Here is a 14,085-nt window from a genome sequence, read left to right on the forward strand (position 1 = left end):
GGCGATTTCGACCAATGGGAATGCAATGCGCTGCTCATTGAATAAAGGTTTGTAAGTGGCCTGATGTTTTATATTTTTATGTATCAGAGGGAATAATTTATTTAGCGATTATTTATAGCGTGTTTGAATATATAAGATAGATAAAAGACAGCATTCAGATTAAGAAGCTTTTGTTTCACTGGAAAATTCCGGGACAGTGAGAAGTAAGCTATATACAAATATAAGGCAAATAAATCAGTATTTAGCATTTTGTAATTATTTAAATAACTTTTATTGAACCAGGTTTGTTATTATAAAAAAAAAAAAAAGTGAAAAAAAAAAAAAAGAACAATGCTAGCTTTGCATGTGCAACATTTCCCTGTCCTGTTTAACCCCTAACCATGCAAATTTCAGCCTGACAGTTTTCTCAAATGGCCATTGATATAAATGCAGTTAGATACAGTTGTTGAACAACGACACCTAGTGACTATTCAATAAACTATTCAATAAATTGCATCAATTTATCAGGTCATCCACAGATTGCAAAAAAAAAAAAACAATGTTATTTTATGAATACAGATTCATCACACCAGTGCAATGTAATATATATATATATATATATATATATATATATATATATATATATATATATATATATATATATATATATATATTATTTATTTATTTATTTCCTTAGTGTAACGATAGGCATTCTATTGAGTAAAATCAGTCAAAAGTGCAATGTTTTCAGCAGGGAAAGGGTGCTGTATTTGTACTGATTTATAACTGCCAGTCTGAAAAAGCACAAGTAAACAATGTGTATAATTTGATGGCTGCAGTGTGAACAAGAGTCTGCAGATGATCAAAATCAAATCAGTTTTCAAAGAATTCATCCTCAGGCAAATTCAATCCAAACATGATAATTATGTTCAAGCTCATTTCCATTGGCATTTCCAAAAGGCATCTTGTCAGTTTTTGAATAATATAACAGCATAATTCAGTTTCAGTAGTTTCACAATGGCTACTGTGCGATGTGAATGTCATGTTAACCTCAAGACATCCATTATGCAGGGCTGTAGCAAGAAATTCTGGGCCCCCTGACTGTATTTTTGTCTGGGCCCCTTTTGTATTAAAAATACAGTTTAAAATTTGTTGTGGGCCCCCTGGATCTGTGGGCCCCTAGAAGCGTTACTACCTTTCACACCATTAGCTACGGCCAAATGTAATTAAGTATTACACTTTTCCTTTAAACATTAAAACTTTGTGCACACACCAACTGTCAAAAAATGACTTACTGAATGCAGAGATACACATTTTTACTGGGGTGAATCTCATGAAATCTGTTAAGAACACATCCTGGTCCTATTTCACTCCAAAATCAATATATTTACATGAAGCCAATTGTTTGGACCATTATTTCTTTATTATGAATTTTTTGTATTGTGACATCATTTTCATGACAATTGAGAATATTTTTTAAGCCTAATGAAAAAAATCAACAAAAGTTCACCCCATAATTACAGTAATGCATATATATATATATTTCTCATGTAACATAATGATATACTGGGTTATTTAAATAAAAAAGTATTTCAGAAATAAGAATTACCATTGAGAATAATAAGAATTACAAAAATAAAATAAACAATTACGGTAAAAATGAAGCATTATGGTAATGAGAATTTTCATGCTGAATTTATTTAAAGGAATATTCCGGTTTCAAAACAAGTTAAGTTCAATCGACAGCATTTGTGGCATAATGTTGATTACCACACAAATTCATTTCGGTTCGTCCCTCCTTTTCTTTAAAAAAGCACAAATCTGGGTTACAGTGAGACATTTACAATGGAAGTGAATGGGGCCAATTTTGGGGTGTTTTAAAGGCAGAAATGTGAAGCTTAACATTTTATAAAAGCACATACATTAATTCTTCTGTTAAAACTCATGTGCTATTTGAGCCGTAAAGTTGTTTAAATCAGTTTTACAGTCGTTTTAGGGTTTGTTGACATTACATCATCATGGCAACGACGTTGTAAAAAAGGCTTTAACTTTACACAGAAAAGGTTAGTAAGTGATTTTATCACATTAAAATCATGTTTGCATGCATATTGTTTATAGCTTGTGGCTATACTAATTTTGTTTTTTAAGAAAAGGAGGGGTAAGTCAAAAATATTTTTTGTGGTTGTCAAATGCTGTCGATTGAGCTTCACTTATGTTGAACAGAATATTCCTTTAATTGCCACGAAAATAACGGCACAATCCAAAACATCTCAATGGTGCTAAAATATGCCTATTTCTTATTTTTTACTTTTGTTTTTGGGGTGAAATGTGACTTGAACAAGTTTTTTGTAAGCGTCTCCCATTTCTGGACTGTTTTCATCTTTTTTTTCTTTCTTTCTTTTTTGTCTGTTTCAATAAAGTACACTAACCTACATAAAATAAATGCAGTCTGATCAGCTGAGGCAGCGTTTTCATTTGTGTATGATAAAATCTCAAATCATTTCACTGTCAATTATTAATCAAAGCTAAAACAGTCGAATATATTATATATATATTAAAGATCTTTTAGAAAAGATCTGGGCATTCTGCTCTTAAAGTGTCGTAAAAGTTGTCATTTGTAAAGATAGCAGCTTCATTAAAGACCACACCCATTTTGCCCGACAGATATTTAAATACAGTACAAAACTTTGACCACATGAAAACAAATCAAACCAAATCACACGAACACCAAATAAATGAAATAATCTCAAAATCAGTGGATTTTATGGCACTGGCGGTGTTGAAGACAGTTCCATTGTTTGTCATTTCCATGTCTAAAAACATTTAGTAGATTCTAAAAATATATTTCTATATTTATAGATTGTGTTTTGTACCACAGTATTGGTTTAAATGCTGTTTGATGCTTTTCAGAAATGTCATATCATCCTGCTCAGGTCTGGTAACTGCACAGTGCTTAGAGAAGTGAATTCACCCTGTGATGAGGGAAAAAACAATGGTTGAACCTAAATATTAAACATCATTGTACTGAATCTGTGCCACAAGTGAGGAATACTTACTGTCCCATTGCTTATTAAAATTCAGCTATTCTTGTAAAGTCACCTAGAAAACAAAAAACATATATATATATATATATTTTTTCAATTAAAATGAATGTCATCTTTGCATTCAAAAACAGGCGACTGGCAGCAGCCTGGGGATATTTTCATATCATATAGATTAATTAATATGTATTTATTAATTAATACATGCTAATTCATATTTGCTAATATTATATAATATTTACTATTTCAAAAATAATATTTGATATTTAATCCATCATCCTCGTGACAGATTGTTGGCATGTTTCCCAGAATATCCATCTACAATTTGCTGGTTTAAAATGGCTTTTGGGAAGACAGCAAAATGAAAATGAACATGTATGATATGAGAAATGCTTCATCTTTTGTTTTTATCTTAATACAATTATTACATTTTAGCTCATTAAGGGCACATTTTGTTTAAAAACAATCTAAGAGATGTTCATTGTTTTTTTGCATTGTTTACTAAAGGCAATCGACCAGCAAGAAAAAGTATTAATTGAAAAAGGCAGATATTCAATTCTGAGCCTCTAGTCTGCCAATATTCCCCAAGAGCAATTTGTGGAATATTATGTTTTGGTTAATTTAATATTTTGGACTGACTTCTGTATTTTTACATTTCATTTGAATTCCAGTATTGAAATCCTACATGAAAAGGTCTTTTATGGACTCACCAGGAAATTCTTGTCCGGTTCCTGTGTGTGTCTGAGTCGTTCGTCCATCTTTAGCTCTCTGTCCAGCTGCTTTTCTAGATCATTTCCATAGAATTCCCCTGTTCCCAGCTTACCTGCAGCCCTATGAGACCACAAAAACTGTAAAAACATGCTCAGAACATGTGGCTTTGGGTAGCTTAACAAATAAGGTTGTTCGGGGTGATACAAATTAGACAACAAAAAAAAAACACTCTAAAAAAAACATTTAAAGCATTTACATTTTTAATTTTATTTTATACAACTTTATTTCAAATAGTATAAGGTATTTGTGACAGGGCGGAGGGCACACCCGGCCCCTAATAAAAAATTAGATTGTACAAATTTGTGTATCGTAAGAGGACACCCCGTGCTTTTCAGAGATACCAAATGTCTGGGAGTTTGGTCACTTCCTTAGTCAATAGAAATGTATGACCTACAGCTTAGCATATCTAATACAGTATTATATATATATATTATTATAGTTAAACAGGGAGGCTAAAGGGTCCTCGGGGGCCCTCATAGTCACAGGGCAATATTAAAGGAGACTTGTATAGGCTGAGGGTCCTACATATTCAAGCGTAAACATTTGTTTTAATAATGTTGATGGGATGCGTGACCTTACATCCCAGGGCCCCCACTGGCATCTGGTAGTCAAGGGCCCTGGGCAATGGCCCAATTGGAAATTCACCAATGAGTCATTGACTTAAATACAAAGAGCTTTTCTTTAATTTCAAAAAACGTTTCCCCTCTCAAAGATGCCCTTTACACCTAAGATTAAGATGCTTTTTGCATGACCCGATCACATGTGGTCAGTGCTAAATACAGATCTAAACAGGGTCTAAAACGTTTTGAGATCGGATCACAAAAATCAGCATGTGACCACATTGCATTTGAGGTGTAAACGCTAATCCGTCTTGTATGCATCCCATACAGTAGTGAAACACCAACCCTCACCTGTCAATTAAACACTGTTTTAAAACAAGAGTGTAAGCGAGCGGCTTAAAATGGAAATAACCGTCCGATCTGAAAATGTAATAAAGCGGATACATACTCAAGCACAAAAATGCTGTGTTTGCGCTTAGATTAAATTTCAGATGCATCTGGGAGCCGTTTTATTTTTGCTCTCTCTTTGTATTTTTTAACATGGTTGCACAGTAATGTGATGCAGTAACACACTGACATACTGATTGATGTATGTCATCATAAAACGGAAACCCGGCACCACAAATCCGAACACAAGTGGTCACAGGAGACGCATTAAAGGGGACCTATTATGCAAAATTCACTTTTACATGGTGTTTGTACATAAATGTGAGTCGGCAGTGTGTGTACACAACCATCCTACAATGTTAAAAGTGCACCCACTCCTCTTTCTTATATTTCATTTAATCAAACACAGTGTCTCAAAATGAACGGTTTTCGTTTCTGCTCTAAAGTGACGTCACGTTTGAGAAGGCCTCGCCCACGATTGGTGACGGACTCCACCCTATTATCATAAATCCACCCCCGAGTGATCCACACACAGTCTGACTTTGTTTCCGCGCTGGAGCAGATATAGTGAGAATAATGATGTCTCAGCATCGTAAGCATCATAAGTGTTCTGATGTTGGCTGTAAAATTATCCGTGGAGTATTTTGAGCTGAAACTTCACAGACACATTCTGGGGACACCTGAGACTTATTTTACATCTTGTAAAAAGAAGCATAATAGGTCCTTTAAAGCGACCAGGTGTAAACGGGGTCAAATTTTCAGTGTTGGAAATGCTATCATTGGATGCAAAAGGCACATAATTATCACTAAATGATACATTAATTAATTAAAGGACAGGTTGTATTAAAAAAACATGATTCTAAACCCAATTGGAAGTTCTTGTGCTTTTCTGTATAACAGTGTTTGTTACCGTGTTCTTGAAGAACCCGTCTGTGTGTGAAGAACATCTGATGTTGAGAATGTCAGGTCCATTTCACTCCCCACATCTAAACCAAATTTTAAGAATAAAAGTAACTTTTTACTCGTAAAAACACACATTATTTTGTTGTGGCGGTAGTAAATAACAAGTCCAACGTATGTTAAAATAAATGAGTAGATTACAGTGTTACCCGAGTTAAGTTCTTTCACAAGTGATGACATTGTGTTGGTGATGGAGTCTGCAGCTACCAGGAGGTCATTTCTTAAGTTTCTTCTGGAGCCTTAGAAATAAAAGCACATCAATTAAAATGACAAAATAAAATGAATCACCAGGTACAAGTGCATTTCAGCTCAATAACTCAGTTTAAAGGAATATTTTAAGTTAAATACAAAACATATCGACTGTCTATCTGACACATGCTGTTGATAACCACACAAAATAATTCAGACTTGTCTCTCAATTTGTAAAAAAGCATGTGAAATGTTAAGAAAAGCACTTTTTACATGAAGCGAATAATACTGGTAATACTTAACCAGAAGTTAAAGGTGCTGTAAGCGATTTGTTCATGGAAAAATATGCAAAAAATGTTCCTACTCCTAAAGGAATTAATACTAAAGGTATTAATGAAATAAGTGTCCTGAGATGTCTCACCGGTCTCTGTGACAGCTGTAGACTTTGTAACCAGTAAACACAAACATGTCTGCAGACCGCAGACATTGATCTCCCTCTCACAGCGTCTTATATGAAGCGGATCATTGAGGTTATGATTCATATTGTTTGTCAGTTGAGGGCACTATTGTGCCAATGTTGAATTTGACAGAGACAGGAAAAAAACAATGCTGCCATTTTACACCCTTGGGCCATTACTGTAAGGGGTCGTTCACAAACTTTTTCTACTTGTTTAAACATGCGCTAGACGGACGCTTTTGACCATTGTGGCACGTTTTCAGCATCTCACACAGGACTCAGTGTCAAGTTATAGGGATAGTTCACCCAAAAATGATAATTCTCTCATCATTTACTCATCCTCGTGTCATCACAGATGTGTGAGTTTTTTTTTAATTAAGATTTTTAGGAATATCTCAGCTCTGTAGGTCCATACAATGCAAATGAATGGTGACCAGAACTTTGAAACTCCAAAAAGCATATAAAGGAAGCATAAAAGTAATCCATAAGACTCCAGTGGTTAATTCATGTCTTCAGAAGCTGTATGATAGGTGTGGGAAACAGATCAATATTAATAGTCCTTTTTTAATATAACTCTCCACCTTTGACCAGCACCAACTAGGTGGCAATGTGCATTAAGAATATGAATCGCCAAAAAACAAAAGAAGAAGAATGTGGAAGTGAAAGTGAAAGTAGAGATTTCTAGTAAAAACGGACATAAATAATTATCTGCTTCTCACCCACACCTATTTTATCGCTTCTGAAGACATGGACTTAACCAATGGAGTCTTATGGAGTATTTTTATGCTGCCTTTATGTGCTTTTTGGAGCTTCAAAGTTCTGGTCACCATTCACTTGGATTGAATGGACCTACAGAGCTGAGATGGTCAAAGAAAGTGATAAACATCTGGGATGGCCTAAGGGTGAGTAAATGATGAGAGAATTTCATATTTGGGTGATCTATTTCTTTAAAAACGTGTCTCGAGACACCTGCATTCAGCTCTATTCATGGCGCTGCACTTAACTATTTTTAGCCCAAGGACGTGTTCAGTGTGAATGGCCCCTAAACGTGTTTTTGTTTTTACAAACTGAGGGATGTTGTCAAAAGCTTAAGCTGTTTTTAACCTTGAATATTCCTTAAATGTCAATCAACATTATGGCATTATTTCTGTTGAAAATATCCAGATAAAGAATTCCAGATAAAAAGTCAGGCCAAACAGTTGAAGTACAAAACTAATATGAAAATGAGAAAGGAATGTGTTTCCATGGTTACCCTGAGAGAAGGCCTGCTGCACCTCTCCTCCCAGGCCCATGAGCGAGTCCTGAGGTGTTTGACTGGGTGTGGTATTGCCGGATGTTGATTGGACAGGCATGGGGATGGGTGTGCTATTGCCGGACGCTGATTGGATGGACGTTTTGACTGTGTGGCTGGGGGAGAAGCGAGGAGAGGTGCCAGGGCCCTGGTTCTAGAAAACAGAATAAAACCCTGAGTTATAAAATGTTACATTTTATTTAAGAATTATTTTCATGTCTTCACAGTCCCTGAATGAGCAACATAGTCACACAAAATATCTCCAATTGTATCTTTAAAAGGAATGTTCTGGCTTCAATGCAAGTTAAGCTCAATCGACAGCATAATGTTGTCATTATGTTGATAACCAAAACATTTAAATCAAAAAATGTATCTCGTCCCACCTATTCTTTTAAAAAAGTGTCAAAATTGTGGGTTACATTGAGACACTTACAATGGAAGTCAATGGGGCCAATCCGTTTCAAAAGTATCGCAATAAGACGTAAACAATATGCATTTGAACCACTGATAACTATATATACACATGCAGTGATAGCAACAGTAAAGTGTAAAATTAATTTGCTATTCTAAAATAAGCCAAATCTTATACCAATGGATTTCAAGAATTGATTTGCCCCTGATTAGCTCTTGACTACAACCCACAGCAGACCAGGTCACATTTACTTTACCTAAACAAAGTTATCTTTGACTATGGTCAGTCTGCATAACGGCATGTGCTAACTGTGAGTTGTGCAAAGCTTGAAGTCACATACATTCCAAAAGAACAACCATCATCAACACATGTCTTAAAGGGACAGTTCACCCCAAAATGAAAATTCTCTCATTTACTCGTCCTCATGCCATCCCAGATGTGTATGGCGTTCTTTCAACAGTAGAACACATTTAAAGAAAAACAGAAAAATATCTTAGCTCAGTAGGTCCTTAAAACGCAAGTGGATGGTGATTAGACATTTTAGTCTCCAAAAAGCACATAAAAGCAGCATAAAAGTAATCCATATGACTCCACTGTTTTAAGTTGAGTGGTGGTGGCGTAGTGGCTAAAGCTGTTAATCAGAAGGTCACTGGTTCGAATCCCACGGCCACCACCATTGTGTCCTTGAGCAAAGCACTTAACTCCAGGTTGCTCCGGGGGGATTGTCCCTGTAATAAGTGCACTGTAAGTCGCTTTGGATAAAAGCGTCTGCCAAATGCATAAATGTAAATGTAAATGTAATCCAGTGGTTTGGAAGAGAACAGCAAAACAATCGCTTTTGGTTTAAAAAAAGATAACACTTTTAATGCTTTCTATTTAACAATTAACCATTGCTTCCGGTCAGCAGCAGTATGCGTGTTCGCGAGAGCGCCGAGATCACGGAGTCTAAAGTGGGACGTATTCGCATTGGCATGTTACGGGCGTAATCTCACGTTTTTCTCTTGCTTGAGACATCCAGGAGAAGCACACAATCGGACCATTGTGAAAAACATACAGATACAAATATAGACCTAAAGCAAAACCAACAAGGCTTCTGTACAACGTTCCTCCAACTTAGGAGTAAACAGCGCTGCTCTTCCGGGTGTGTCGCACTTGCGTCAGTTCTCACGTTTCTCACACGCCAATACAATTACATCACACACGCATACTGCTGCTGACCGGAAGCGATGCTTTACAGTTAAAACGTACTTAAATATTGATCTTTTACGCACCAAAAGCGATTGTTTTGCTTTAAAAGACATTAATTTAACAGCTGGAGTCGTATGGATTATGTTTATGCAGACTGTCTGTGATTTTTGGAGACTCAAATGTCTGATCACCATCCACTTGCATTATAAGGACCTACTGAGCTTTTACTTCAAATGTGTTCTGCTGAGGAAAGAAAGTCTTACACATCTGGGATGACCTGAGGGTGAGTAAATGATGAGAGAATTTTCATTTTTGGGCAAACAAGCCCTTAAAGTTTAATTTAAGGGAAAACAAAAACGGCATACAGTTAACTTACAGTCAGCTTATGTATTTTAATACACATTTATATTTACTGTGGCTCTGTGTGACTTACAGCACACTTTTGATCTTCTTCCTGTAGATGGAGCACTTCAGCTCATTAAAACTGAATGATGCAAGTCCACATTGGATTTTAATTTCTCAAAAATGTGTAATGCTTGTTTGTGTGTGTGTTTCTTTAGTTTTTTCTACCTTTAACAGCAGCATGAGCTGCTCTAGTTGCACCATAAGTTCTCGACGGCTCTCTTGAAGTGCTGACATCCTCTGCTCTAACTCCTCTTTCCTCTGCCTGAGACAATGAAAGACAAAGAAACAGAGAGAGAGAGAGAGAGAGAGAGAGAGAGAGAGTAAACAGAACATTGTATGTTATCCAATTTCTTACCAAAGCTACAGTGCATCCATGAAAGTGTGCAATCACCAAAGACAGTTGACCATTCAAAATATAGTAGCCAGAAGATTTGCATTGTAAGCACAGTTTAACAATGATATTTTAAGCCTTTGTAAACTTTCCAAAGGATAGGATTTGGTCTAGAGCTCATTTCGATATCTACTGTACGTTTGGCTCAAATCACTTTTTAAATTGTCTGGGTGATGTGCACAAACAGGAAGAGAGACCCAGTGTTGTAAATTGCTTCTAAAGTGATTTCACTCATTCACGAGACGAGCAGTGATCAGGTTACTCTCACTTTCAATGCCGTCTATCGTGTAACCATCAGCATCTGTTGTTCAGCACAACTCATCAGATTTCACGTTGTTATTCATGGCTGTTCAATGTGTGTCTATGCAAGGACTGGGTTTTAGAGCATGTGTATGCGCACCTATTTACCTGAGCAGTCTCAGTTCAGCCAGTAACGTTGGATTCTGTTGGCTTTTGTCTAATGGAGGCTGGGAAGCCTCCTCATGTTGTTGTCTCAGTCGCTGTATCTCTTGTAAAATTTCCCTGCAAACACCCAATATACTTCCGTTACAATTTACTATTAAACGAGTAGATAGACCACTTAAGGAAAATTCTGTCATTGTTTTTTCACTCTCATGTCATTCCAAACCTGTATGATTTTATTTCAACTTGGAACAGAAAAGACACCTTACAATTTAGCACATCAAGACGCATTCAGTCAACGACAATCAGTCAAGAGAGTAGAGAACCAATGGCATTTGACTTCACCGACAACAAACCCAGTGTGGTGCGTCTTGATGCACCATTTTTGAATGTACGCAAGCCTGAATGAGATTTGAAAGCTGCAGCAGAGATGATGATTTTCGGTGAATAACGCGTTCAATTTCAGTCTGTTCCTCATCTAAAGGTACCGTATGGCTTCGGAAGACTTGGAATGTAATGCACAAGCCACAAATATTGTGATAAGTTTATGGTGCTTTTTTGGGGGTCATTTTTGGAGCTCGACAGCCTCAGTCACCATTCATTTTTATAATATGGAAAAACAAATATAATGAACTCACTTGTTTTTGTTCTCTAGCTCGGCTATAAGTTGTCTCTGCTGTATATTGGAGTCCAGGCACAAAGTGATTTCAGATGGTACTCTGTTCTTCTGTTCATGAGATAGATTTAAAAATATATAAACAGTTAATTGAAATGCATTAAATGTATTTATTTACAAATAATTATGAAGAACAAATGATTTGAGGACTAACAGTAAAAATTGGGGGGGGGGGGGGTAAGCTAACTGTACATTTTTCTGTTTACTTTAATCACAATTTAAGCAACGATTGGCACTAAATACTTAGTGAAAAGTGGAATGGTTCTGTTGAATATTGAGCAGTTATCTTACCACTGCAGCTCCATCAGCAGCCAGTCGGGAGGCATAACGAGCAATGAGGCAGTGCTCATCGTCTTGGTTTTTACTGTTCTCCTGGAAACTGTCAATCAAGGAAAGGGTGGAGATTGCACATTTAGCATTTAGCACATTTAGCATAACAAATAAAGAATTTAGTAAGTGAAGCTCAAGCAAAGATTTTTAACAAACTAAAAGTCCAATCATTGATCATGTACAAAGCCTTTTTTTCCAGCAGGCAGCACATAATCAATGGAAACTAACACTTATGTGTACAGATATGCTGTTTTTAGAATTTGTTTGCTGAAGATGTAGCCTATACAAACCCAGACCAAACCATCTTGAATACACTGTAAGTCTTTGGATAAAACAGGGCATTTGCAGATTTGAAGGTTTGAAATGTAATAATTTTAATGCCAAATAAAACTAAAATTAAGGCCACATTCACAAAATAACAAATGGTTTAAAAACACATTCAAAAATGAATTAGCAGGTCAATATAAAACCTCTGAGACTACTTGGATGAATCCGGACATGTTTATTACATTATATTGTGCATTTACAATTTATTAAAACTAATATAATATAATATCAAAACTTTAAACATCTTATGAATTCATTAAGATTACATTATGTTAAAACAACTTTTACTGTCTATATGAATAAGTAACACTATAACATTGCATAAGTAATTATTACCATAAAAATAATTTGTACAGGGCTAGATTTATTCTTTTCTAGTTTTATTCAGACAGAATAATTTTTTTAATATGTAGCCACATTATGACCCATTCAGTTATTTTATACCAGTAAGATGTGAGGCAATCATGTGCTGAATTACATTTATATTGTTTATCTTGGCAGATACCTTTAACAGGTAGTTAAAGGGCAGTTCATTCAAAAATACAATTTCTGTTATCATAACTTGCCCTAACCACTCAGTCTGTATGAATTTCTCTCTGCCGATGAGCACAAAAGGAGATGTTAAGCAGAATGTTAGTCTCAGTCACCATTTACTGTCACTGCCTTTTTTTTCTCTCCATGCAATGAAAGTGAATGGTGACTGAAATTAACATTCTCACTAACATCCTTTTGAGCTCCACAGAAAAAAGTAAGGTTTGCAACAGCATGAAGGTGAGTAATGGTGCATTACATACAAAGTTAATGCAAAGATGCGAATAGATGCAAATTTGTGCCGGGCGGTGTGAATGAAGTAAATGCCGTGAATCGAACATGCAAAATCGCTTCATTTTCGTTTTTGCGTGAGTTAAAATGTTTCAACATGGGTGCCCACCCCTGACCAGCCCCTAGCTCCGCCACTGCCTGCACCCGAGTAGATCTGGTAGCTTTACACAAAGCATTTGTTGATTATAAACAGGAGCAATAGTTTATTGCATCGCTATCTTACAGAGGCGCGGTATAACGCTAGTTGCATGTCGGATTTATACATATGTAACATCTTAGGTTCTGTAAATAAGCAAAAAAGATGCGCTTCCTCACTGAGCGCGCTCACACTAACTTAATTGTTTATGAGCAGCTGAATGCCTCTGCAAATGAAATGTAAGTTTTCTTGTATTTTATTTAAGATATTAAAGACTATCTATGGCCTATTTGAAAAAATAAAGGAAGGACCTGATGAACAAAGGACCTGTGGGTACCCTGACAAAAGCCTCTGCCGAATGCATAGATGTGAAATGTAAATGCATAATAATTACTGTAGTTACACAATATCCTCCAAGAATAACAAACAGTTATACACAAATCCACTTGCACACATATATGCATATATGGATAATAATTAATATATTCACAATTAATTGCAGCAGGAAACCAATGGAGTGCGTACTCCAGGTAGGGAATGAGGTTTTGCCCCAAGTGAAGGAGTTCAAGTACCTCGGGGTCTTGTTCACGAGTGAGGGGACAATGGAGTGGGAGGTTGGCCGGAGAGTCGGGGCAGCAGGGGCGGTATTGCACTCGCTCTATCGCACCGTTGTCACGAAAAGAGAGCTGAGCCGAAACGCAAAGCTCTCAATCTACCGGTCAATTTTTGTTCCTACCCTCACCTATGGTCATGAAGGTTGGGTCATGACCGAAAGAACTAGGTCGCGAGTACAAGCGGCCGAAATGGGCTTCCTCAGAAGGGTGGCGGCTTCTACCTTAGAGATAGGGTGAGGAGCTCAGTCATCCGTGAGGAGCTCGGAGTAGAGCCACTGCTCCTTTGCGTTGAAAGGAGTCAGTTGAGGTGGTTTAGGCATCTGGTAAGGATGCCCCCTGGCCGCCTCCCTAGGGAGGTGTTTCAGGCACGTCCAGCTGGGAGGAGGCCTCGGGGAAGACCCAGGACTAGGTGGAGAGATTACATCTCCACACTGGCCTGGGAACGCCTCGGGGTCGCCCAGTCAGAGCTGGTTAATGTGGCTCGGGATAGGGAAGTTTGGGGCCCCCTGCTGGAGCAGCTGCCCCCGCGACCCGACTTCGGATAAGCGGTTGAAGATGGATGGATGGATGGACAATTAATTGTATATATTGTGTATTTTTATATTGCATTTTCCCGGTGGGCCGATGCACTTTGGGGTCACTCAGGGGCATAATGGCCGCCGGGAGAAACAAGCGGGCCGGTAGGTCGTCTGCGAAACGTGCTGAATGGGCCGTGATAAGCTAAAATGAGCCGTCATGTTATGCGGA

At 37.1% G+C, this 14,085-nt stretch overlaps 1 protein-coding gene across 3 annotated transcripts in view; it reads right to left on the reverse strand.

Moving 5' to 3' along the window:
• Positions 1–676: 676 nt before the first annotated feature.
• Positions 677–14,085, reverse strand: part of LOC127635239 (dystrobrevin alpha-like) — a 30,991-nt gene continuing 17,582 nt past the window's right edge. For 2 of the 3 annotated variants that reach the window (XM_052115131.1, XM_052115130.1), the window contains exons 12-21: positions 11,401–11,488; positions 11,072–11,160; positions 10,440–10,553; positions 9,806–9,902; positions 7,597–7,789; positions 5,848–5,937; positions 5,649–5,724; positions 3,731–3,851; positions 3,036–3,078; positions 677–2,951 (exon numbers count right to left, since the gene is read on the reverse strand). In XM_052115131.1, the coding sequence (XP_051971091.1) occupies positions 3,061–3,078; positions 3,731–3,851; positions 5,649–5,724; positions 5,848–5,937; positions 7,597–7,789; positions 9,806–9,902; positions 10,440–10,553; positions 11,072–11,160; positions 11,401–11,488 (886 nt within the window). In that variant the 3' untranslated portion in view covers positions 677–2,951; positions 3,036–3,060. Of the gene's footprint in view, positions 2,952–3,035; positions 3,079–3,730; positions 3,852–5,648; positions 5,725–5,847; positions 5,938–7,596; positions 7,790–9,805; positions 9,903–10,431; positions 10,554–11,071; positions 11,161–11,400; positions 11,489–14,085 lie in introns of those variants that run through there. The other variant, XM_052115132.1, reaches the window with a different exon arrangement.

This window comes from Xyrauchen texanus, chromosome 42, assembly GCF_025860055.1.
Source record: "Xyrauchen texanus isolate HMW12.3.18 chromosome 42, RBS_HiC_50CHRs, whole genome shotgun sequence".
Lineage (NCBI taxonomy): Eukaryota > Metazoa > Chordata > Actinopteri > Cypriniformes > Catostomidae > Xyrauchen > Xyrauchen texanus.